At 43.1% G+C, this 27,427-nt stretch overlaps 1 protein-coding gene across 1 annotated transcript in view; it reads left to right on the top strand.

Moving 5' to 3' along the window:
* Window positions 1–27,427, top strand: part of LOC126235279 (uncharacterized) — a 176,179-nt gene that overhangs the window by 60,684 nt on the left and 88,068 nt on the right. Inside the window, exons 4-6 of the mRNA XM_049944005.1 lie at window positions 5,397–5,625; window positions 12,025–12,160; window positions 18,146–18,327. Of these exons, the coding sequence (XP_049799962.1) occupies window positions 5,397–5,625; window positions 12,025–12,160; window positions 18,146–18,327 (547 nt within the window). The remainder of the gene's footprint in view (window positions 1–5,396; window positions 5,626–12,024; window positions 12,161–18,145; window positions 18,328–27,427) is intronic.

Raw genomic sequence — 27,427 nt, 5'->3', positions numbered from 1 at the left:
GGGTGGCTGCAAGCTACTTACGGCCTGGCTGCCGGAGATTCCAGCCCAACTGGCGGCGCTTCTTGGCCCGGGTGTGGCAGGTAGACGGCGGACGCGAGAGAAGCTGTGCTTCCTTAACGCCTCGGCGCAGGATAAAACCATTCCTTGGATAAAGGCTGCCGATTTGCTGTTGCCTTCTAATCGCCAACGAGAGTTGCCCACCAGTCACCCACCAGAATGGCACAGGCAACAGACAGCCGATATGCTGCCTTCTGCCGGCCGCGGTGGCCGTGCGGTTCTGGCGCTGCAGTCCGGAACCGCGGGACTGCTACGGTCGCAGGTTCGAATCCTGCCTCGGGCATGGGTGTGTGTGATGTCCTTAGGTTTAAGAAGTTCTAAGTTCTAGGGAACTGATGACCACAGCAGTTGAGTCCCATAGTGCTCAGAGCCATTTCTTTATGTAATTTGTTTACTATTAAATACACTTTTTCGTACATAATTCTCTCGAATTACACCTGATAGGCATGATGTCAGGTGTAGGCGGAGCCTTCAACACTTTAGAAATAGCTGTACAGCATCTCCAGTAACAGTGGTTCCCGTTCCATGAACAGCTATTGACCATCAATACAGGCTTATCTACGTTTTGTAATTTTATAGCTAATTTTAAGTTCTTTTAATGTATCCTTCTATTTTACATCCTGTATTATATTACAGCTGGAGGAATTTTAATAAACGTACCTTGCGATTTATACTGTTATAATTATTTTCAGAGATTATATTTGGATCGTTGATATCTCCAACAGTAATGTTCTAAAAAAAAAAAATTGAGAATAACCACCCTGTATGTGAGACTGTTACGCTATTTTTTCGTTGAGGGCATACGTTGTGTAGCATTATTTGAAAACAGTTCACACCACTGTCAAACATTTCGTCAGGTATTCTTATAGCCACTAACCCTTACATATTATCAAAGTGACATGCGTTTAGTGACTTGCAACAAAGTTTACATGTGGTTCCAAATTTTTACGAAAATGTTTCTCGGTCATCTCTCTCCCCCCCACCGCTCGCCACCCACAAAATAATGAAAGAAAAAGTTTATCGTTTACTAGATTTTCGCTGTTCTTGCAGTAAAACTGAAGCACCAGGTATAGCCTTTTAATTTATTACTTCTTTCCTACTAACTCTATTTGCAACACATTTTCTAGACAGTACTTACATATATTTCTCAGTGTACTTGCAAAAATATATCATCGTATGACACATAGTTCAAGAGATATAAGGGCATAAACGTTGAGCTGCGTGAAAAAGAAACTGCAAGGCGAAATTTGGTAGAGATACAGGTGAAATATGTGTACAGATATGTGTGAAGTATATTAAATGTAGTCTAAGTGAAGTATATGCAACGTCTGCGTACATGGGTGAAGCTGCAGGTAAAAAACTCCTCCTTAATCCCTGGATCGATTTCTTCTAAATTTGGTACACGTATTACTTACTGTCTCCATTGTGCTGGTAACAAACAGCAACCTCCTATTGGGGTGGAACTGATAGCATGGAGAGAAAGGTAAGGTGGTGGGAAGAGATGTACACAGAGGGGGAACGAGGAGATGGGTAGAGATTGGGGGGAGGAGGGGCAAATGTATAGGAAAAGGGAAGAAGAAGTGATGGGTAGAGAGAGGGGGAGGGGGAGATGGTGAGAGAAAGGGAAGAGGAGCAGTTGGTGTTACAGGGAGCAGGAGATGAAGAGGGGGCAGGAGGAGCTGGATAGCGAAAAGGGGAGGCAGAGATCGACAGAGGCGGAGGACGAGGTGGAGAGAAGGAGATGGTCAACAGGGTCAGGAATAGGTGTACAGAGAGAGGGAAGAGAAGGAGATGGAGTAATAGTATTCGAATTAAAACGTACCCAGGCATCGCCGGGTACTCAGCTAGTACCGTGTGTGTTCTCCCATATCCTACATTAAGTCATGTCAGTAGCTTCAGTGGGTTGCTGTGGTACTTTCTGAAAAAAATATTGTTTCTGTTATTGCACCTCTGCTATATTCTCAGACGGATTCACCATTATTCATGTTTGCATATAATTTATGAGTGGATTTTTTTGATAGGTTTTCATAATTATCTCAGCTTTGGGCAACTGCGGTATAATGCAGTAACGCATGGAGCTATTCCCTGATGCCTTAAAACACATGCCTTGTCATTTTATCCGTTCTTGTCAGCGTTTTCCACTTATGCCTTACTTCGCCAGTTCTGTACACTACCTCCCCTTTTATTACCCGATTAGTACACGTAATTTTTAACATCCTTCTATCAAATCAGACAGTACCAAATCATAAATGCTTCCTTTGTCTTTTCTTCCGGTTTTCCTAAACTCCATAACTGATTTTAGATGCACATTCTTCGAAATTTATCCTTGAATTTGTTTACCTGTGCTTTATATTAGCAGGCATCTACTAGCGGGGACTGCCCCCTTTTAATGTTCTAGTCGGCTTCTTATATCATACGTTATTATTGATTTTCTTCCAATATATCAGAATTCCTTGACTTCGTCTACTATGTCTTCCCCATTTTGTCTACTAGATTATCGCCAATTTAATTTCTACTATGTCTCAACACTTCTGTTTTTCTAATTTTTAGTATCCGCAGTGTTCATTTGTCTGTTCATTCCATTCTACAGATCCTATAATTCTCCCTCACTGAGACTGAGGATAAAAATGCGGTAAGAGAATCTCATTATTGATACCCTTTCATCCTAAATACGAGTTCTTTCTTTTATTTACATTTCCACTTATGCCTTACTTCGCCAGTTCTGTACACTACCTCCCCTTTTATTACCCGATTAGTACATGTAATTTTTAAAATCCTTCTATCAAATCAGACAGTACCAAATCATAAATGCTTCCTTTGTCTTTTCTTCCGGTTTTCCTAAACTCCATAATTGATTTTGGAATAGGTGTACGCTCAGTGTAAATGTTGAGCAACGAGGGATAAAAACTGCATTCCTGTCTTTCCTGTTTTTAATACGACAACTTCATTCTTGATCTTCCATTCTTATTCCCCCACCCCATTGCTTATTGTACATGCCTTTCTCTATAGCTTATATCAATTTTTCTGTGTAGCACCATTTTATGCTACTCTTTCTAGGTTGATAAATCCTATCAAAGTATCTTGGCTTTTTTTTACAAACAATCTTTCTTTGATTATCAATCACTACGTCAGAACTGCCTCTCAGATGCCTTTACCTTTCCTGAAATCAAAGTGGTCGTGATCTTATAGGCTCTCAAATTTCTGATACTTCTGTATATCGTTCTCGTAAGCAATTTACATACACGACTTGTTAAGCTGATTATGTGATAGTTGTCGCATTTATCTGCCTTTGATATCTTCAGGACTCTGTTGACGACATTTTTGAGAAAGTCGGGCGGTATATTTCCAGCCTCATGGATCCTAAAATCAATCTCGAATAGTAGTTTGGTTGAAACTTCCCTCAATAATTTTAGGAATTCCCTAGAAGTGTTATCTATCCCTCATGCTTTCTATGATAGCAAATTTTTAAAATGTCTTTCCAACTCCTGGTGATACCTGACAGTCAAGGGAAGAATAATTGAACCAAAATATTAAGCATGGAATGTAAGCTGCCCCTGTAGCTCACTTGACGTCTATTAGGGAAAACTAATTATTCAGACCGAGGCTGACGACGAAACTAAACACTGTCTGTCACCTGCTTTTGTGTCACTAACAACCCGAATTCTGTCTCGAAGTACGTAATTGATCTTCCGAACCCTTATTTCAACAGGATCTAAGTCAGCAGCTCCTATTCTAACTAGCAGTACGCGTTGATGCCCCTAGTTTATGGTGTCCTGGGTTCACTTCCTAGTGGGTAGACGTCCTTTGCTCGGCGACTGGGTCTTTGTATTGTCCCAACCGTTGCATTTCATCTTAATCACAAAGATGTGCAAGGTGCATAAGTGGTGTGAAATATAGAGACTGCCCTGCAACCTTAGACAGGGTCTCTTGGCCAATAATGCCATAGTATTATTTTATTCTTTTCAACGGGATCAATACCAATCTTACTGAAAATAAAAATGTAAGGAATTAATGATTCGAATGATTCAGTCTTTATGTGTAGAACAGTGTACGTTTAAACTGAAGTGGAGGGGGGAGAAAGGAAAGGAAGGAGAAAGGATTACTGCTGGAAGCTGCACCAGGACATTACACGGAATCATCGGCGACGAGCGAAAAACTGTACACCCTCAATGTACATACAACGTATCACAGCTGCGGATTCCGCATAGTGTCTGTTCTTTCGGACATGTAATCCAACTTACATCAGCCACAAACCCGGGTGGATGATGTAAGCTGGATCACCTATCCATGAAGTGCTTAAAATATTTTCCGGATCAATTCCATTTTGCCCGCATTGTGCGCAACTTATCAAAAACATAGGGTCAGGCACATCAAATGCTGTTGTCTGAGGGAAAGTATTTTCATTGGATCGTCATAAGGAAATAAGACTTTGGCACAATTTTGATGTAAAAATGGATAAATGCAGGATAATGTGTATAATAAGTAGCGGGAATTCGTTAGTATCGATTACAATATTAGTGGTGGACATCTTCAGCACGTAACTTTGTGTAAGTACTTAGGAGGAACACGAAGAAACGATATGAAAGGGACGATGTTAAGTCAGTACCAGAAAAGGCAAATGGAAGACAGTTTTGCTGAAAGGATTCTGGGAAAGTGCAATGCTTCTAGAAAGGAAATTGCAAGATACTAGCGTGACCAATTCTAAATTATTGTTTCGTGTATGGAATCGTCGTCAACAACTTAAGGATCGATTCTTTGGTTCATATTTCCAAAATACGTGTATGAAGAAGGTATCTTGTTTCTCTTTTGTTAGATATTAAAAAAAAAGACAAGCTAGCTTCTCCCTTTTGTCACGATATTTCAGTTTGTTGAGTATCCTTTCCCAAAATCCCGTGAAGGTAAGTGTTACCTCCACTCTACAGCTCCCGGAGACATGCGGGTCGTTTGGCGCCTGAGGCATGTGTTCAAAATGGTTCAAATGGCTCTGAGCACTATGGGACATAACTTCTGAGGTCATCAGTCCCCTAGAACTTAGAACTACTTAAACCTAACTAACCTAAGGACATCAAACACACCCATGCCCGACGCAGGATTCGAACCTGCGACCGTAGCGGTCGCGCCGGTCCAGACTGTAGCGCCTAGAACCGCTCGGTCACCCCGGCCGGCTGAGAAATGTGTCACAACTGTATCCATGTACTCATCACTACAACTGGCTCTATAGATACTTTATAAAGTTATCAAGAGGCTAAACTGCTCTAAAAACTACAGAAATGCATTTCACGTTCTCTTTGCGCGCAGAGCGGTATTCTTATCATGTTACCATGTTTCGTGTGATTTAGGCACACCCACGAAATGGTGGAGATGCTGCACGCAGCGGGTGCTGATGTCTTCCAGTCGTCCATCAGGGTCGCCAACAGCAGTGCCAGCACCGGTTCCAGCCCCGGCGAGCAGACGACGGCGCCGCCCTCCTGGACAAGGCACACCAGACACCGGCTCATGCTGGAGAGCAACGCGCTCGAGCCAGACCCGGAGCCACAGCACTGGAGGCACCAGGGCTCCAGGCTGTTGGTGAGTGCCTCTGTACACTGCTCTAGGCGACAAAATGTGCCCATTAGTTTCTCGTGACCTTGGCACAGATAGATAGAAGTAGGTGAATACGAGGACAAGGTGGAGACACCGCTTATATCCATGATCTGGTCCTTAAGATCCGCTGCTGACAGGTCGCCGTGTTTCCTTCGCCAACGCCACCTTTGGAGGGTCATGTAGTGAGTCCTCCGCTCTCACAAGTGTTCTTGAGCTCAACGTTCACCCAAGCGTTGTCAACAGTCCGACACAGAGCGGTTACTTCTAGTATCTACTTAGTTTCATCTAAAAGGCTGAGTGCCCCCTTTCCAGTCCCGTCATTAAGGAAACATTACTGGCCGAAACGAATCAGGCAAAGTGAGCGTTCAATAGCAGATGTAGAATCGCTGGTACACATAAGTAAAATTATATTTTCATAGGGCTTTCGAAAATATTGCGTGCTGTCGTTCAAATGGTTACACTAGAATACCGTGTGGACGTCACATATGTTAAGCAAACCCACAATTACGTAAACCACACGTACGTACCAAGAGAGCTGTTGGTAAAACAGATCTTTATTCGACCGAAATAATCATCATCAGACAACATGAAATTGTTATAGTAGTTTATATGCTACCATTGTTACGCTGGTGTCACTAAAGAAAAAATTATAGAAACTCAATCTGGGTAACTATCATAAAGGATAAAATGTGCCCATGTAATTGACTAATCTTGATACTCTCTCAGTTTGTATGCTCCCTGTGGAGTTTAGTCTATTAAGATTTTTTATCTTTTATTTTTCAAGGTGTGATCGTTCGCAAAATGGAAACCACAGTGAAAATTGAGTGTTTTATTTGCAACATTTAGCTATACCTTCTAGCTGCTTCTATAAATCGTCGCCGCTCCGGCTTAGACACCTGTCGTAGCATTGTACCAACTTTTCAATACCATCGTCATAGACGGTAACCGCCTTGGCTTCCTGCCAGTTCTCCGCGCTGGTCTTCAGCTCGCTGTCTGTGCCAAAATGCTGTACTCATAGCCAGCAGTTCACGTGAGAAAGAGATGAAAATGAGAGGAAGACAGGTCCGGGCTGTATAGTGGGTGATCACTTCCCATCTAAAGCGCTGAGGGAGCTACTGTGATCCAGCTGTAGTATGCGGCCGAGCATTGTCACGAAGAAAGACGAAGCCTGATGACAACCTTCTTGTTCACTTGTTCTGAATTGCGCTTCATAGACGATTTTCCCGGGTCACTTGACCCACTCGCTGAACAAGATCATCGGATGATAACTCGCTTCCTTCTCTGATCGCTTGCATCATGAACGTCTGTACTTCCTTCCACAGTTGCAGCACCTTACTGTCATCCACGACATTTACATCATGTGGGCTGCATGAAATCAGGCCGGCTGGTCCCAGCGGAGGTTCGAGTCCTCCCTCGGGCATGGGTGTGTGTGTTTGTCCTTAGGATAATTTAGATTAAGTAGTGTGTAAGCTTAGGGACTGATGACCTTAGCAGTTATGTCCCATACGATTTCAACCACATTTGAACATTTTTTTGAAATCAAGCAGAAACCTTCAGCGCGAAGAAATTAAATGACAGCACACACTTCACATTTGGTGGCACTCTACAATGATAAGCCAAAACCCACCGCGAAGTTGTATGCCGCCTGGTGGCTTTGTGGGCACATGACGTCGTAACTAAAGTATGTAAGCGGAGTAGACACGGACGTGGAATCACCCTGGGGAAGATATGGGCTGCAAAGGGTGAAATCCACTGAGGTAAGCGACTTTGACAAAAGGCAGTTTATTATTACGCAGATCCTGTGAATGGGTATCTCGAAAAGGGCGAAGCTGGTCGAATGTTCACGTGCTACTGTGGTGAGCATCTACGGAAAGAGTTAGAAGGACAGTGGAACTATCACTAGGTGTTAAATGGTTGGACGTCCACGACTCTTCATAGAACGTGGCATTAGATGGCGATCTGTGCCAACTCCGCCGAAAGAGCGCAATGTTGGTTCATGCACAACTGTTTCATCGTACAATGCTGAACATGGAATTCCGCAGCAGACCACTACTAAGTGTTCACTTGTTGACGCAACAACATCGTCAATTACGATTGCAGTGGGCGCGGAAGAATTGGGAATCGGCCATTTATCGATGGAAATGTGTCGGATCTTCGGGTGAATCATATTTTTGCTACACTAGGTCGATGGTCGTTTCCACAAACGCCATCATCTAGGTGAACGGCGGCTCGAAATGAGCAGCGCACCATGACGCAGGGTGCTGGGAGCATTATTGTGGTACGGGAGACATTCTCCTGCGCTTGTATGGGACCTGCGGTAGTAATGGAAGACACGCCGAAGCTGAGAACCACCTGCATACCTTCTAGACTGATGTCTTCTCCGACGACGATGTCATGTTTCAGCTGTATAATCATCCGTGTCTCGGTGCCAGAACACCACTTCACTGGTTTGAGCAGCATTATAGCGAACTCGCGTTGATATCTCGGCGACCAAATTAACCTGATGTAAATCCTATGAAACCCATACGGATCGCTAACGGGAGCCATCACCGAGTATGCAAATAAGCGGCCCCGTTACTTACGCGAATTACATGACCTGTGCATAGAAACCTAATACCACATGTCTCCACAAACTATCAACAGACTGCCGGATACCTGATACGCAGAATCAGTGATGTATTTCGTTCCAAAGACGGACAAACAAGCTACTAAGCAGGTTGTCATAACGTCTTGGCTCACCAGTCTATTGTTCTAGGCATTTTTGCGTGCTCGCTGTGCTCTCAGGACTGACAAATATGACCTGACGTGCTGGACGGGCATACCAGAGACACTGTGCAACAAATATGTGCAACGCTTCATCGCATTTCCAGTGTGGTTTTAATTTCACGACCGGTCTGATCTTCGGGAAAAAGGGCCGTGGTACATACTGACGAATGGAATAACTGATTTTTCGACAGTTTCGTTGTAAGAACTGGAGATTTGTTCTGCCGCCAGCTCCCGATGATACGTTACCAATTTCTTTAGATTCCAAGCTGTGGACTGCCAACTGCACAAAATATGATTTATTTAAAATTTTAGACGATTTATCGTCAACAGAAAGTAATTCGAAATTTATGAAGGTGTATAAGGGTGTTTTTCCTTAATTTTTAACTCATAACAAAGTAGCCGATTATATTCAAACGTAATCTTACATCTCTCGGAGATGACCCTATTACTGATAGGGATGTAGACAAAGTGCCAAATATAATATTTAATAATAAAAAGCTCTTGGGTTCCCAACCAGTAGACAGCGTTAAAATACTGCGACGTTTCGAAGAGTACCACACAGTTTTTTCCAGAAGATCATGAGTATAACATATTTCGAAACTTCGCGGTGTTTCAGTACTGGCTTACAGTTAGAAAAAGGAGAGCTTTTCATTTATAGTATAAGCCGTCAGAGTCTAAATTTACATTTGGTATTTTATTTTTCGAAATTAAAGACGTACTGAATGACTGAGTTCATGGGAATATCATAAAAAATAAACTAGAACATTTTCATAGGGAATGATAATTATTTGGTCAAGGTTTATGCTTCTTATGTTGAACGCTTACCAAAGAAAATGTTAAACTGAAGGTCTCTATAATTTAATACTGTCGCTGATTTCAGCAATCAGTGCTTACTGCGATGCCAAAGGTTTCTGTTGAGTGATTAAACTTCAGAGATTGAAAGATTGACTAGCCGCGTGCACCAACTGGAGAAATAAATGTAGAACTGGCGACGAGATTGCAGAGGGAAAAAAATGAGGCCATCATTTACTGGGACAATGAATGTTACTTTGACAGTGGCAAAACTAAGTTACTTTGTCGTACAAGCTATTGAAACATCGACCTTCTTTGTCACATTCCGCATCCTCTAAGTCTCACTTACTTGTGTATCGAGATGCATTCGTGCCTGGGGAAACGTTTCTATTCAAACGCAGGGAGTACGGAACGCGGGTATTTTTCAGATTTTCTGCAGTATACTTACAGCAAACATGCTGAATAATATTCACGACGTAAAAGGGGAATACGTCGAGAGTCAGCCCAATTACTAGCGTCTTGACAGCTATACATCGTCAGGCCGGGTACTTTTTGCTGGACTCATAGATGATGTATGTGGAAAACGTAGCAAAAGTCTGGTGATACTGAGAGCTGTTCGTTCCAAATAGACCTAGCAGGTAACTTAATGTTTATGGGGTCTCCTTTTGCTACTGTTACTAAGTACAACATTCGGCGAAAGTAAAGAAAGTAGTGGAAACTACCAGTGCGGGACTCAAACTCGTATCTCCTGCTTCAGTCGCCTTAACCTTTAAGGTTTTAGACTGTTCCTCAAACCCTGACTAAAACTCTCATTTTACGTTTCCAACTAAGATTTCGCAACAGCATAGCGGGTAACGTGGGCACAGCATTTGTAGGAGAACAGTCAGTGGAGGTCTGTGACCTATCCTTAGATAATGATGTAAATCGATTAATTGCTCTCAAATGCAAAAATCGATGCGGATTAAATCAGTGTAAGGTTCAATCATATCAGGGAGACCGTGTAGATTTGCTGAAACTGATGTGGAGTGAATGTGTAGTAATCGGATACGGTAATCCACATCGCTGCACCGACTAACTTAACTAAAGAGACTGTGCTGTACCATACTGCATTACTCTCTGAAACTGTGTGTGATATGCAGTGCAAACAGCCTTTCAGCTTGAGCGGTTTGTAAGTATGTGTAAGGTGTATCGTGCTTCATTCAGCTTCCTATTAGTTTTGTCTTTATGTGTTTGCCATCTTAAGTTGTGCTAGGCCTGTGTGCTTAAAATCTTGTTTCTGATGCAAGTGATATTTCAGAGTCGGTCCTATCTGGCGAGGACACAGTGTTGTGTAGCAACATTAAAGATAAAGAAGGGCAAGCGTAGTGTAAGCATTTAGTTTACTGGATTTGTTTCAAATTATTAGCGTGCTGACAATAAAACGCAGTCTCTGGTTCGTACTTTCTAAAAGATTATTAGTCTGCCATTTGAAGTTTGTTGTTTAATATAATCCCTAGATATGTAACTGAACTGGCGACCTCTAGATTTTATTACGTAGTAGGAATCCAAGTGAATGTCTTCACACATTTTGTTGTTCAGACTCAAATGACGCTTTTTGTACTATTTGTATATATCGCCTGTCCTTTTTTCAAAAAATGGTTCAAATGGCTCTGAGCACTATGCGACTTAACAGCTATGGTAATCAGTCCCCTAGAACTTAGAACTACTTAAACCTAACTAACCTAAGGACAGCACACAACACCCAGCCATCACGAGGCAGAGAAAATCCCTTACCCCGCCGGGAATCGAACCCGGGAACCCGGGCGTGGGAAGCGAGAACGCTACCGCACGACCACGAAATGCGGGCTGTCCTTTTTTACTCGCCTGCAAATAATCTAAGGGCTCAGACGGTTGTAAATGAAGGAGTAATCTCTATAAATACTATGTTATCCTTATTTTCTTGTTGTTGCACCCATTTCACCCTATATGAGAGGAGAGGGTTAGGAGAGGGTAGCACGGTGTCTGTCAGCGGTGTAGACATCCCACTCTTCATCCGACCAGTTTCAAATACACAAAAGAGGCAATATAATTAGAAAGGTGAAACGTTATCATAAGTTCTTACGATTAGTAAATGGATTGTTTTCATTGATGGTATTAAAAAAGTATACTGTGGATTCTATTTTTTAAAATAAGAAATAAAAAAGATAACACAGAAAGTGGAAGGTCACGAAACACAAGCGCTACACATACACAGAAAGTGGGCCTGTACTTATAAGGGGTAGACTTACAGGAGGGAATGTTGTATGTTATTTAGGGTCGACAAATGTCGCTACAAACGAAGAGATCAGGTGGGATGTCATACGATGACGAGGGTAGATGGGGAGAGGTGGATGGTAGAAGACAGAAATTGAGAATTGCCCTGACTGAAAGTGGAGTAGTTAATGAAGAGAGAGATTTGATAGGATGGACGAATATTCATTGCCTTTAGGTGGGAATCAGTAGGAGTTTCTTTGGGAGACGCAACGGGGGTAACTGTAGGGTTGGAAGTATCAGCAGTATTCCAGGATTGGAAATTACAGGGAAAACAATAAGTTGTTGGTGTCGAGTTTGCGGACAGTGTAAGATAAACTGAACTGTGGCAAACATTCTCCAACTTTTGATTCATTTACATCGAGCACAGAAAATAATTGTATGCAGACACTATATCTCAGTTCATTAGTAACTAACGCTAATACCTATGCGCCGTTGAGAGACCCGCCCACTTGGTTGCCGTATTTCACGCTCCTGGCGCTGGATGCTGTGTGATGTCGACTTACAGCTAGTGCTACGTTTTGTGCTGATGTGCAGGTGAAGCGCTCCATCGAGGACAACGAGCTGCCGGAGTCCGAGGCGGAGGACCCCGAGGCGGCCGGCCCGCGCCTGTCGCCCGACCTGCTGCTGCACGCCAGGGGCTCCGCCGCGCACCACGGCCGCGACGCTGCAGGTACCCGCCACCACGCACCACACACACAACACACCACCACGCTGGCAGGGAGGGGTGAAGCTGCATACAGACGACTATAGCAGATAAGGACTTAAATATTTTCAACATTTCGCTGCCCTGTCAGCAACTGTACAAATATTAATTTTAATTTTAATAACCAACAGCCTCAGTTGCACCGTTTACCTAGTATTTACCTAGGTTTTAGTCGGGATAACTCAATCTTCTTCAGAATAAAAATAACTGCCGTTTGTCCTTAGTGGACATCGTCGAGCTAAAACAACAAATCCATAAATTATCGTCAGATTGTAAAAACCTATTTGAAACTGCCCCACTTCGCGACCGCGGTGCAGCAACCACGAGTGCTGTCAGCAGAGTACTCACCCCATAGCTCTCTCTCTCTCTCTCTCTCTCTCTCTCTCTCTCTCGCGCGCGCGCACACACACACACACAAAATGCACAGGCACCTCTGAAAGATTCAGAACAACCGCCAGGAACACTTTGAACTGATCGACCGTCAGCCATCTTGTTTTTACACCTTCAGCTGTTACACTGTCCGCCATGTTTGTTTTTCCAGCTGGTAAACAGTGGAACAGTGACAGTGACAATGACAGCGACAGCTTAGTATATAGTGTTTGACGTGATGAAGATGAGGAAAAAGAAAACGTAAGTGAAACATAATGTAAATAGACACACACACGCGCGCGCACACACACACACACACACGCACACACACACACACACACACACACACACACACACACACACACACACATGCGCAGACAGAAGTAATTAATTTCAGGCACAGAAATAACAATTTTCAAATCCTAATTTTGGCTTAAACAATTTATCTACTTTAAGGTGAAAGTGGTTGCAGGTGACAAACTGTGAAACAAAGCAGTCACTGTAGGAACACAATACATCAGAAAAACCACACCATGTGCTAAAAAGGTATGAATTCATAATTTTATGTGTTTTTTTTCAAATATCTGTAATTACGATTTAAAAACTAATAGTTACATGTACACAAACGGAAAAGAACATTCTTTATCTTTAACAGCCGTAACATAAAAGCCCACTGAAAATGCTGCAACTGCAGGGAAACATGTTTGGGTTAAAAAACAAAATTGTGTTTTGCTAAAGGCGGACCCTATCAATAAAGTTTACTGAGTAGTAAACACGGGTCTTCTACTGCTTAGTCACGGTTAAATTATTTTCTGTGACATTCGACATCTACTGCTGAATAGAAGCCTCCAATAGACTTTTTATGAGTTGCTAGCTTCAGCGATGCTCCTCCTGAGTGGTTTCTAATGCGATCTAACCGTCTCTTCTGTTATGCAGTCTCGGTCTTCTTTTCTCTTTGAATTCAGCAACGGCACCCACTGTCTATTAACGACCCACTCCTCTTGTTACATCGCTGGCCACCATTTCGTTTTCACTGCAGACCGGAATGGATTTTCTACCGCAGTCAGCTACTTTACCCAGTTGCATGTTTTCCTGCATCAATCCCCTTCACGAATCTCTCCATTTCTCACTGAACAACCATTAGCTTCTGAATGGTTTTCGCACTTAAAATTTATATTCTTATCTATAGGTGAGATATAAAAATACAATCTGATTGTATACTTCCAGTGATTTCGTTCTCAAAACATTAAGTAGTTCGAATAAAATAATTTTGGGTAGTAGCTTACGTCATTGTAAAACAGTGAAGAAACTAAACTTACGACTTTTCGACCGACCTTGAAGCGATCCTCCTCATGTTCTTAATGGCGGTCTGCCGAAAATGAGACCCAGATCTGAAGTATTTAACACTATTGCATGGGCTCCCCATACGCTGCAGATTAGTTTTCAGGTGATGAATGCTATTGGAAGTGATCATTACATTTTAATGCTCTAGGTATGCGATTCGCTCCAAAAGTGCAGTATTCTCTTTTCTCTTGTTTATGGCATACAGCTGTTTATCAGTATTAACAGCCGGGAAAGACGTGTGCTGCTCACACGGTCACTGTCAATGATGCCTTACGAAGAATTCTGAGCGGCTAGCGGTTAGCTAGGCCATGTCCTCTGGAATGACAATTTCATAAGGTAGGCATTACAATTACGAATAACTTAAATTAGAATGATCAGACAGACAATGTTGTGGGGGAAAGTGAACCAAAGACTGTCTTTTATTGGCAGAACACTTGGAATACGCAACAAGTGTACTAAGAAGACGCATGTACTACGCTTGTGAGATTTCTTATTGCGTTTTACTGCGCGATATGGTATGCGCACCACAGAGGACTGACGTAAGACATCGAAAAACTCCAAAGAAGAGCAGCTCGTTTTCTATCATCTCAAAATAGGGGAGAGAGTGTCACGGATATGATATGCGAGTTGAGGTGGCAATCATTAAAACAAAGGCGATTTTCGTTTTGGCGAGATATTTTCGCCAAATTTCAGTCTCGAACTTTCTCCTACGATTGGCGCCCACCTGCATAGGGAGAAATGATCATCGTCATAAAATAAGAGAAATCAAAGCCCAAACGGTAAAACTGAAGTGTTTGTTTTTCCCACGCACTTTTCCGCAACGCAACGGTTGAGAAATATTTATAAATTATAGAGCACAGCAATCTGTCGTCCTTTTTTGCAGGTTTCATTTGGCAAATCCAGATTTCGGCTAGTGCCTAGCCATTATCAATGCACTGTTTCATAGTCTCAATGCATGTCGGTTCTCTGCTCTTCGGATGTCAGTCACACTTCTTTGAATACTCAAGATCTATGACTGACTCCCGAACAACAGAGAACCGACATGCATTGAGACTATGAAATAGTGCATTGATAATGGCTAGGCACTAGCCGAAATCTGGATTTGCCAAATAAAACCTGCAAAAAAGGACGACAGATTGCTGTGCTCTATAATTTACAAATCAGACCACAATCTCGAGAGTGCAACAATGTTCCTAACGGAAGGTAACCTGAGGTAGAAAAAATGGCTTGCATGAACCCTCAGCCACGCACATAATTGCGAACTTCAGAGTAATCATGTAGATTTATAAATAGATATATAACCGTACATCATAGTATTGAGCGCTGCAGGTTGCGGTCATACAGCTAGTTCAAATGGTTCAAATGGCTCTGAGCACTATGGGACTCAACTGCTGTGGTCATAAGTCCCCTAGAACTTAGAACTACTTAAACCTAACTAACCTAAGGACATCACACACATCCATGCCCGAGGCAGGATTCGAACCTGCGACCGTAGCGGTCGTGCGGTTCCAGACTGTAGCGCCTTTAACCGCTCGGCCACTCTGGCCGGCCATACAGCTAGTCTCATTTAGAGTTGCCACTACCTTCTAGTAGTGCAGCGATCTTCTCGGCGCAACAGCTAATCGTTCTTTCAGGACTGTTCTTCCGTAAGACTCGTCGTTGGTTTTCCGTGCGAGACAATCATCATCAAGATCATCGTCTTCAAAGATTAGACCTTTGGGCCTGCTGCACCTCGCAACTGTTCACGCCACCTCTTTAAGGAACGTCCAACGTTCCTCTTTCCGGTTCGATTACATCGTACTGCAACTTTAGTCATGCTGTCACTAGACCTAAGTTGGAAATGGTCTTTACAGTTGTCACTTTTTCAGTTATACTTGTTATGAGTTTAACATTTAGTTATCCTGTAATATCAGCATTTCTGTTAATGAATATCTCTCTTCAAAGCAGATGATTAGATTCGTCAACATCCCACGTAATACTCTCCAGATTTCCGGAGTCCCAGTTGGAATGTAGGCTATCTTTTTCAGCTGGTCTTCAAACCGTTCGCACAAGTGAAGAAAGGAGCACGGAACATAAACGGCTCGCCAGCCTCCAGTAGCCCACAAAATCAGCAGTGTCCTGAAACCAAACAAAAATGAAATAGGAAGACACAAAAATTTTGGAAAACACATCCCACTATTGAGACTGCCTACAAGGAGGCTATCGAAATACGGCTATATGAGAACCTTATCAACAAGACCAATGGATTTAAACTTGACTAAGTGTGGGAACCGACACCGACAATTCTTCAAACGCAGCGGAAACGGAACACCGACCACGGTGAAGGCGGAGCGCAACTGAGGGCTGTCACCCGAAACTCGAGAGCGACCTACCCCCACCACCGCACAGCCCATACACAGCGTCAGAGACGGTGGTAGGGTTGAGGAGGGGGGGGGGGAGGAGGGGCTAACGTTGTATATATCGCACCCACTGGTCCATGATATCAGTCAGCAGGAGTAACCTGATAACCTGATAATGATGGGACGTTACGCTTTCGAAAATCCGTTCTACAACGCTCTATCAATCAGGCTGCATGCTTAGGAGACTTTCATGAAATGTGTGTACCAGTTACGGGCTGTTTTATACACCAGTTCAAGCGAGTTCTAGTCTGTGTTTGAATTTCCGCATGAGAAAAACAAAATATCAACAGTTAAAGACAAAACAGACACCACAGAAGCGTTCTTCCCTTCACACTGAGGTGACGTGATGACTCGAGGAAGAGCAGCGTGTACTGTTAGTTGGTGGTGTAAATATGATTAAATTCATATTAGTTCGTTTATTATTATTATTATTATTATTATTATTGTTGTTGTTCTATCATTTGTTCACACTGGAAAATAAATCGATACTGCCTCTTGGGTTGTTTACGACTATTATTTTTACTGTCATTATTATTATTATTATTATCAGTAAAGTTTCTTAAAACTTCACACGCATACACACAGGGTTGCTGATGTTAACTGTATGTTAAGTCACAAAGCACACTATAATGCGTATTATACTTTCTGTTCGAACATAACATTGTGTTCGCAGTCGTGAACTTTCCTCTTGGCCCAGTATTCCTTCACTTCCACACTGTGTTGTTTTATGACTAATTTTGGGTGTTCTAGCTTTTAATGTTTGTAGAAAATGGGATTTTTTGATAAAAATTCTGGTCCAGTTCACGCTGGGATCTATTTTCACAACATATACATATAACTAAATAGATTTTATGCACTTAACGGTCGTCGTTTTTCCTCTGGAGAAGATGTTGAAGATTCTTGACGGGAGTATTTGCCTATCTGTCTAGATTAAATGGTGATTAAACATGAGATTCCTGTTTCTCATAACTGCAGTGCTGCTATTTGAGCGGACAATTACACCTCTATACGTATCTCTTTCTTTAATAAGACTCACAAATTTCCTCATAAAAAAAGACAGCCATAATTTACTTCTAATCTATGTACACACACTGCAAACAATTTTTAAATACGGGCAGGAGATCCTTAGCATTGTAGCGTGTGTCACATTTTCTTCCAGTTCTAATTTATTACGAAGTGCGGGACGAATAACTGCCTAAGTTCCTCTGTCCGTGCTGTAATTAGTCTAATCTTGTCTTTTCGGTCACTATATCCGAGTGATACGTGGGAGGCTGAAATATATGGCTTCGGAACTCTGGAAGTAGGCTTTCGTGTCGGCTCTGTCTTCAAGCGTCTGCCAATTCACGTTTTTCAGCATTACGCCGTAATGCTCTCTTGTGAGTCAAGCAAACACTTAACCATTTGTGCTGCACTTTTTATCCACCGTTAGTGCTATTTCGTGTGGGCCCCTCACACGTGAGTGTTATTCCAATATGGAACACAAACGTATTCTGGTAGACATTCCATTTTCCCGGTATTCTTCCAATGAACCGTTGTCTGACGTCTGTTGTACCTAAGACTGGGTCTATGCGACATTCATATCCATAAACGATCTTACGTCCAAGTACTTTTATGAGATGAATAATTCTGTTTGTGACTCATCGATATTGTAGTCACAGGAAAGTATTTTACTACGTGAAGTTCATACTTTTATTTTTCAGAATATTTAAAGCAATTCAGTGAACAGCCGATAAGATGAAAAGTAAGTATTAGATTTACATTTGCTACTCGTATATCAATAACATACTTGTTCACTTTGTACAGGTAGAGCATTGGTGTGACACACTTTTATTTTGTGCAGATGCAAACGGAGACATTATACCGCTACCTGGAGGCGGCCACGGCAGCGGAAGGAGGGGCCGAGGCGGAGGCGGGGGCGGCGGAGGCGGTGGAGGCGGGAAGCGGCGGCGGGGGCGCGGCAGGAAGCACGGCCGCAAGGCGCGCAGGAGGCTGCAACAGCAACAGGTGCGGCTGCAGCTGCAGGTGCGCCACAGGTGGCAAGCGCGACTCGCGCTAGCGGCACGGGGATGCGTCGCATTAGTCCACTGACAAGGGAAGCTTACACCCAGCGGCTCACCGAGTTTCGCAAGTTTGTGGGCAACAATATGGGAACACCACAAACACACCACGTTACCTTGCCTAACACGGAAAAGCGTTCGTGTTCAAAGCAGTCACCTGTCCTCTCAGAATGGATAAATACAGGTCCCGTATCGCTTTCAAAGGAATTGTATACTATTCCCGCAAAATAGTGGCAAGCTGAGATAAGGATTATGGAGGTAGATCGCGATCACACACCCTCCTCTAAACTAAACTACAAAGGCTCAATAATGTTCAGATATGATGATTGTGGCGGCCAAGGGAGATGAAACAGTTCATCCTCATGCTCACAAAACCCACAAAGCCAACCCTGCACAATACGAGCTGTGTGAATAGGGGCCCTGTCATGTCGACTTGGAACACAGCATCATCATTTGGTAACAAACACTGTACTATGGGATGGACCTGACCAGCCAAAATTATCACATAATCCTCGGCAATATGTGACCTTGCTTACGACAGACGCAAGCTGAACCAGAAGTTGGAAACAATGTGAACCAAGACTCATCCGACAAAATGACATTCTTCCACTGCTCAGTAGTCCAAGTTTTAAAGCTGCGGCACCAAGTTTTCCTGTTACGGGCCTTTGCATTCACTGATGTATGGTTTAGCTCACCATGCAATTCCCAAATGGCTCAAAAGGCTAAGAGCACTATGGGACTTAACATCTGAGGTCATCAGTCCCCTACTTAAACCTGCCGAGGCAGGATTTGAACCTGCGACCGTAGCAGTCGCGCGGTTCCGGACTGAAGCACCTAGAACAGCTCGGCCACCGCGGCCGGCTGCTATTCCCAGCTGACGGTGCTCCCTTCATGTTGTTTGGTGCTGATAGGGTTAGGGACTGCGACATTCACTTCTGCAGTGACTTTTGAACCTGTCGTCCTCTTATTTATCGGCACAACTCGCGTCAGTTATCGTGCGTCACTATCACTCAACACACTCTTTCGCCCGCGTTACGACTTAACGAATGACGTTTCTTCGCTTTCCCTGTATGAGGTATAAATATTCTATCCCGTGCCTCTTGAAACACGGAACACTTCCGCTTCCTTGGGAGTACCCACCATACGATCACGAACAATCTGCCACATCCGTATTCACTTAGCTGCGGCATAATGTACTCGCAACTACACGGAACCCTGTTCTGACCGCGACTGACACCTACAACGTGTTGTGGACACTGCACAGGTGCCTTTCGTAATGGAGTAGCACAGGGGAACCTGCAACCTTGGGTAGCTTCTGCATTTATATTCAAGCATGTATTTCTCGCGGTGTTTCAATATTTTTGTCTAACTCCTGGAATTAAAAAAATGAGGCTCTAGTATAATGCACTTCTCAAGCCCCGTGAAATGGAGGTTAAAATTTTTACAAGCCTGTTTCATATCACACGAGCACACTAGTTTAGAAGCGGCAGTATTAAAACAACCGGCTGAGGCGGCCGACAACAACTTCAGCCGTTTTGCGTTCGAGATTAATTTTTTTTCAGTGTTCCTCCAGAAATTTATATCGTTACAACGAATTTTTTTTTCGAAATTGGGCAATAATAATAATAATAATAATAAAATAATAATCCCTGCGGTGTTTTTGTAGCGACATTTGATCAAGGTGTAATACAGAATACTGATAAAATGATTATTTATTGATACGTCAAGCGCGTATGAGAAGTACTGTGTGCAATACGCAGAACTGGTACACTGCGATCTGACTTCACTGTAGTATGCGTGTTAATGTATCGAAAATAAAATCGAGTAATAAAATCGATTAATAAAAGATCCGCCCCACGGAATCAACCCAATGATTGTTATTATTAGCATTATTATTATCATAGTTCTTATCCCAGGTGTTTCCTCCAGAGGAAATACTATTTCTTGCAGTATGCAACTGTTTGGAAGAAAATTAGAAAAAAAAGGCCGATTATGTAACTCAGTGAGCGCTGACTTCTAGTCAAACCGCTTTAGGTGAGTGCGCCGTTGCCGCTCCTCGACAGCTGGTGCTCTATCACAGTATTCAACCGATTCGCAAACTGTTCTTTGACATTGTCAGTGGGAAGATACTCGATCTGTTGATTAAAATTTTCAGTGGGGAGATATTCGATCTGTTGATTTAAAATATGTGCGGAAAAAAATCATACGTCAAAATCGCAAATTTTCTTAATTATTACGGATTTCATCGTCGAGCGATCCTCAGATCAGTCTAAAACTTTGTTCAGTGTATGACAGTCATTACACAGCGTCGTATTCTTAGCGCTAGTCACCATAAAATGAAAACTCACAGTTAGTTATGTAAACTGACAACGTTACTCACTACTGAAATATTGTTATAGTGCTCGTATTGCTCTGAGGATGGTTCGTCAGTGAGCCGAAACCAGTAATCAATAAAGAAAATTTGCTTTCTTGAAGTAAGATTATTATGTACACATATTTTGACTCGTAAGTCTTTGAACCCCGAAAAGCCTCGAGAATCGAATGGTACTGCCACGGTATTTGTTACTCCTGAAATGTACCAGACCGTTCAGTGAATAATGCTCCACTTCTTTTGTCTTATAACATAATTATTCTTAAGAGTTAGAATTTTCTGACAGTATCAGTCGATATTTCTTTTACTTGTACTATTTTTCTACATAGTGTCCATCAGCTTCTCTACCCTACGTCATAGTTCTGTGAATACGTATTCCATGTTGGTAAAAGCTTTTGTCCTAAGTTCGTAGTCAATGCTTTTACTGAATGAATTACGCTCTCATCTTTTGCTAAGTGTATCCGACATAGAGAACCTTAAGTGTCCCACAGAGGTGGAAGTCTGGACTTTTAACTCTCGTTATCATCGCCCAGCCATCATCCTATCAACAGCATCATTATCATGCATTATACAGCTTCTTTTTCCGCCGTCAGTTCAATCGCACCACGTTGCTTGTAACGAGTATCTTGCGTAGATGCCATTTTTATGGCTCAGTACAGCTCTGAAATCCGTTGGAATTGTTCGAAATGTCACAGACGTGTAGAAAAAACTTCAAATTTGGAGCACGTATGACCAAAGGGCGACACAATGGGTGATGACCAGAGATATAGTACATGCCGGGAGTCATAAATCACCAGTAACAAGAGGAAACAAACATCATCCCTTATCACGACTGATTATTTTTCATTAAAAATAAGATACCTAAAAAGACGGCTTCCTGTATACATTAACGGTAAAAAAATACCTGGTGCCTTACACATTGAACGATCCTTATACTACATCTGTGACTAAAATTGGCAACTCTTTTGGTGTACGCTTCCCTTGTGAGCGATTGGTAGTCGTTTCCAATGTAGCAGGTTAGCTGCTCGGAAACAGCGTCATCGCATACTACTAGCCTCTGCAGCTAGACAGCACGTGACAGCCAGTTGTCTTTTTTCTGCAGCAAGGAGGAAAAAGTGAACGTCGGTGTGGGATTATCATTCTGAAGAATATGCAGGGAAAATATAATAGAAGTATCGATATATATTCATATTGATAGTTCATACGATTTGGAGAAAGATAAGAAAAGTGGAAAGTGAGGAGTTGTCAATAAACAAAATGATCCAATATACTTACAAAATGTTTTGTAATTATCAATAACGTCACATCCGTTTCTTTTACATGCACTTCAGTCTTCAAGGGTCCAAGTTGATATTGGATGTCTCATGTTTCCCGATGTCATCCGCCCATCTCCCAGTAGGTCAACGTCTCGGGCTATTCTGGTCTCATGGAATCCAGCAGAGAACTTCTATCGTGTTTCTCCACTCATCCATCTAGCTACATGACCCTCCCACCAACATCTCATTATCACCTCAGACGTAATTACGTCCACCGCTCCAGACTGTTCCCTCATGCGTTCGGAGTTTTTTTAATTTTTTTATTTCGGCATGTATTCATTGATTTATGCGCTATGAAGAGTTATAGAAACAGAAAATGAAACGATTTTAAACCATGTCGTCACAATAGTTTATTTCTTTCAAGTGCGAGCAATGTGTCCGTTGCTTTTAGTTCCACCCCGTATTTGTGTTTCACAGCTTCAGGGACGCACGATAGTTAGCGGCTGTTAGTTAGCAGCAGCCTTCCATTATGTTTTAGCTACTGTTAAAATTTTGAACAGAACAGCGCAATACCAGATGTTCATGTAGACGACATGAAATTTACATTTGTATGATTTGACAGGAATTCTCAATGGACTCGACACAACACAAAAGGGAAAGCTATACTAGGAGAAATAACGTGAAATGGCAGTGTCAGTCAGACAGGAAGATGCAAACCGGGGAAGAATGCACGTCTGAACCTGTGACAGTAAGAGAGAGTGTACAGATGTTCTATAGGTAATGCATACTGTCTAATCGAAAGCATCCGGGGACCTTATGTAAAGCAGAAGTGAACCGTAGGTGTCACAAGACAGGGAGTCTTTTTAAAGAAACAGGGATTACTTTGTAGACAGTGGATACGCACTAATAGGAGAATGATTTGTCAGGATAGTTCAGTGACTTAGAAAGTGGACAAGCCACTGGATGTCACCTTAGTAAGAATCCATCAGGAACATTTTAAATCTAAAATGTTTCTATGAGGTGAGTTTCAACAGCCATAAAGTATTTATAAAATGCATTTTGACCCTCAGTTGTTTGTTTGTCCTATTAATCATCTGCCGGTTTCGCTTATTAACTATCATCCAGGATATAGGGTGCAGCAGACTGGTTAAAAGCATTCTATATTCCTTTGAAACTTAACAGTATAGAAATTATCCAGTGACATTGTACAAATAATTTGTCTTAGAATACTGACAGTAATATATTATGTCAAACAGGCAGGCACTTCAGGAGAAACACGGTTCGTCTTGTGGATGGGAAGGTGCTGTCGCGTCCTTTATACAGCCCGGACATGAGTCCACCAGACATCGAATTATTCCGAAAGTTGAGAAAACCTGTGCGTGGACATCGTTACCTTTCTGTGGAAGAGCTTTCTACCACTGTTACCCGCTCTATTAAACACGTGAACGCCAGTGGTGTCCTAGATGGAAAGACAGAGCTTCCTAGACACTGGGACTCAGTCGTAGAGAAGCAGGGAGACTGTGAAAGATTGTAAAGAGATATCGAAAAAAATAATTAAAAAATTAACGTGTAGGTAAAGAAAATAGTGTCCATTATTATGAAATGTCCCTGGTGTGTATGGATTTTCTGTAATAATGCAATTTTGCTTAAAAAGAAGTCGTAGTAAGTGTGTGTTTTGTCTAGCGATCTTCAACTGGATATGTACAGTGAAACTGTGCCTTTAACTTCTGATTTCCGTGTCTACTAATGTATTGTCTAACGGTCCAAGAGACAGGATCGACAAATTGTTGGAACTGATCCATTTAATTCGGCCTGTTGGCAGCACTGCCTCGCCATTAAACACCCCCTCCCCCCCTCCCCACCCAATCCCAGAGGTCCAATCCAGAAGCAAGGTTATGGGGCAGCAGGCAGGCACAGGCCAGGGGTCCACCTGTTGCGCTCACGGTCGCCGTCCCGTCGCGGCGGAGCAGACGTGCCGCTGCCCTTAATGAACCACTCCGCGAGCTGCACGCACCGTGTCCCCTATCTGGACGACCCATTTCGCCGTTAATTGGAGGGACAGGAGCCGAAATTTCGTCTTCCCGCCGGCCTCCCTCTCCGGCGCATTAGCGGAGGAATCCGCCTTATCTGCGACGCGACGCCGTGCGACTTGGAACGCACATTCCTGGATACCGACTCCTCACTGACCTCCCCTCTTTTTGCGACAAGCTTACGCTGAGTCCACTACCGCCAACTCAGAAAAAGCCGGGGCAAAAATGCAAGAGTAGGCTGTTGGCATCGAATGAACTCTTTCCTTAAATCTTTCGAATTCAGTTGACCATGTGTATCGTCTTATATATTCATATGAGGAAAGCAACTCCGATACACAATATGAAGCTGAATCTCGACGAACGTAATGAAGCAAAGGTGACTGCAAACTTTCGTATCTCATGAAAGAAATGCATTCAGTTTCTTACTTACCTTGATATATTAATTTATGCATTACTTACCTTGACATATTAGTTTATGCATCATTTAGATTATTCTCTGCGTTTATTAACATGGCTAAAGCAACCGACACGTTGTAATGCGGTGGATCTCCGACTAGACATGAACGCGTAATTACAGTTTCGACTCTTGACATAAGATACTATTTGTACTTGTTTCCGAATGGTGGACAATAAATAAGTAAGTGGACACTTCCTAATTATTATGTCTGAAACTTTACAGAGTTTGGTAAAGCTTAGGAATGACAACAGGCATCAGACGAATTCAGAGGCGCCATTAGGATCTTAACAGACCAGAATACCCCAGATAAAATTGGGTTCGGGCAGCTTAAATGGGAATCTTAGGACGAAAGGTGTAGTTGATGCGAAACCCTGTTGGGTACATTTAGCGAACAGGTATAAGAGGAACTCTGGAGAAATCAGGCAGGTAAGAGAGACAGTCATTTTATTCTCATTCGTTACGCAGTTGAATTAGGACATGGAGTTGCTAATATTGGTGCGAAGTATCCTCTAGCATATGGCGAGCACAGCGTGCACAGGGTGTTTCAAAGTCATAAAGTTTAAACTAAAAAATAATAAAATTAAAATTTAAACAGTCTTGATAGCAATAACACATGTATTAAAAATGGCAAACGGTTCAAATGGTTCAGATGGCTCTGAGCACTATGGGACTTAACATCTGAGGTCGTCAGTCCCCTAGAACTTAGAACTACTTAAACCTAACTAACCTAAGGACATCAAACACATCCATGCCCGAGGCAGGATTCGAATCTGCGACCGTAGCGGTCGTGTGGTTCCATACTGTAGTGCCTAGAACCACCCGGCCACCCCGATCGCCATGGCAAACGGTTTCGGTCAGATAGTGACCATCATCAGATCACATGAACCGAAATGTAACTGCAATGTAGATTTCGAGGAAATCACTAATAAGAGTTAATGTAAGGTACGTAAAATTTGAGTGAAATTAAAATAAGTTGTAGCCATGGCGGCAGGTGGGGTTGGTGAGTGGAGCAGGTATCGCGGATGGACGAACGTTAGCTGCTGCTTAGTGTACAAGGGCTGTGGCGTAAGTACTGGATGCTCAACGCCCCACTTATCGCAGTACGTCAGTAACAGCCAATCAGGTATGCATTACCTGAATGTCTGCCGTATAAAGCAATTTATCAAACTGCATTTCAATAGATGATGGACAGTTTACAGGAAAACAGCCAATTGGTCTGTCCTCTATGGGCAACTGAAGAAAACTCGTAGAGCGTAATTATATCACAGATAGAACTATGTGACGCCGTTGGTTTCCGTCCAGAGCTGGAGGAGAACATTGTCAAAGATGCGACAGCACTTGGCTGTTGATTTGCTTGAAAACCGCTGAAGAATGTTGGAGCATTGTGAAATTACTTTCCCCGAGCACTACTCCACGATACGCCACTGTCCGACGTCATCGTACAATAACCTACACAAACGCCAGGTGCCAGCATTAGCATAGGAAGGTATACAATGTGCATCGGCGGGGACGCGGAAAACAGTGCAGCCGTTGTCGTAATGCGGAAATGTCCTAAACGGATGACCATTGGCTTTCGGGACAAGGGTGGAAGAATTTACGAAACGGCTAAGTTGGACCTTTGCAGCAAGCGCCTGTTCCGTGTACCCATGCTGTCTGCTGTTTGTCGGCAATGAAGGCTGGAATTTGCACACCAATACCACAACTGGAGATCCACTGAGTGGTGATAGTTGGCATTTTGAGATGAATCAAATTTTGTGCTCTATCGGACAGATGGCCGTCGGCATGTAATGAATGAAACGCCTGAAAACAAAGACCCTGCAACAATTTTCAGAAGGATCCTGGCCAGAGGAGGGAGTGTTATGGCCTGGGAAATATTTTCGTGGCATCACCTGGGTGATCTCATCATTCTGGGAAGCACAATGTATCAACACAAGCATGCAGTTTGCTTTTCCCTGGCACCACGGTATCTTCCAGCAAGACAATGCATTGTGTCATATGACTTGCAGTGTATGTGGGGGGTTCGAAGGGCACCGGCATGAGATTATTGTACACCCCTGGTCACTAAAATCCCCGATTTAAACCAAATCGAAAACCTGTGTGTACCACCAGATCGGACTGTTTGCACCATGAATCCTCAACCGAGAAACGTAGCGCAGCTGGGTGAGGCACTGGAATCGGCATGGCTGCACATCTATTGCTGTTCCTTCCATAACCTCGTTGTCTCTCTTGCTGCTCGTCTCACACAGGATCGCATAGCAAAAGGTGGTCATTCGGGCTTTTGACATGTGTTCACATTAATGTGACTGGACATACTTTCGTATGGATCATAGCTACCTGTTACAATCCTAGCAGCACCTTTCTATTGCTTACTTGCTAAGGACTCCAGACACTGAAACAATATTCTATAGATGGTTGCACTAGCGTCTAGCATGCTGTTTTCTTTATAGATGCTGTAATTTTTGAACATCAGTGCAAACCGGCGAACAGAGAGAGAGAGAAATTTCGCAGAAGCAGCTCTCGCTGCTCGGGCCCGCGGCTGGACCGGTGCCGGCTGGGACCCCCGGCGCGCCGCCCGCCGCCGTGATAAATATGTCCCGCTCGGCGATAGCGACCCCGGCCCATTAAGGCCTTATCTGGGACCGGGGTGGCGTGGCGTGGCGTACTGCGCGGCCCTCCACAACCTGCTCCGCGCTGCCTTCCACTCAGCTCATACACAGCCACAACTCTCAGACCGTATACGCCCGCTTTCTGTCAATACGGAATAAACTCACCCGGCAAAATTATAGTCGCCACCATGAAAGAGGCCAATGGTCGCTTGGGATCGCTGTAGATGTCGCAGAATCGTTAACATGTGACTTCCCATGGCTGAATATGAACCAAATGACCAAGTAAGCGTTGCTCTTTCTTTTACATCTTCGCCGTAGACAGTCCCAATATGAAAACTGCCGTGC

The sequence above is a fragment of the Schistocerca nitens genome, chromosome 2, assembly GCF_023898315.1.
Source record: "Schistocerca nitens isolate TAMUIC-IGC-003100 chromosome 2, iqSchNite1.1, whole genome shotgun sequence".
Lineage (NCBI taxonomy): Eukaryota > Metazoa > Arthropoda > Insecta > Orthoptera > Acrididae > Schistocerca > Schistocerca nitens.
This window is presented reverse-complemented; position numbering and strand designations above follow the sequence as displayed.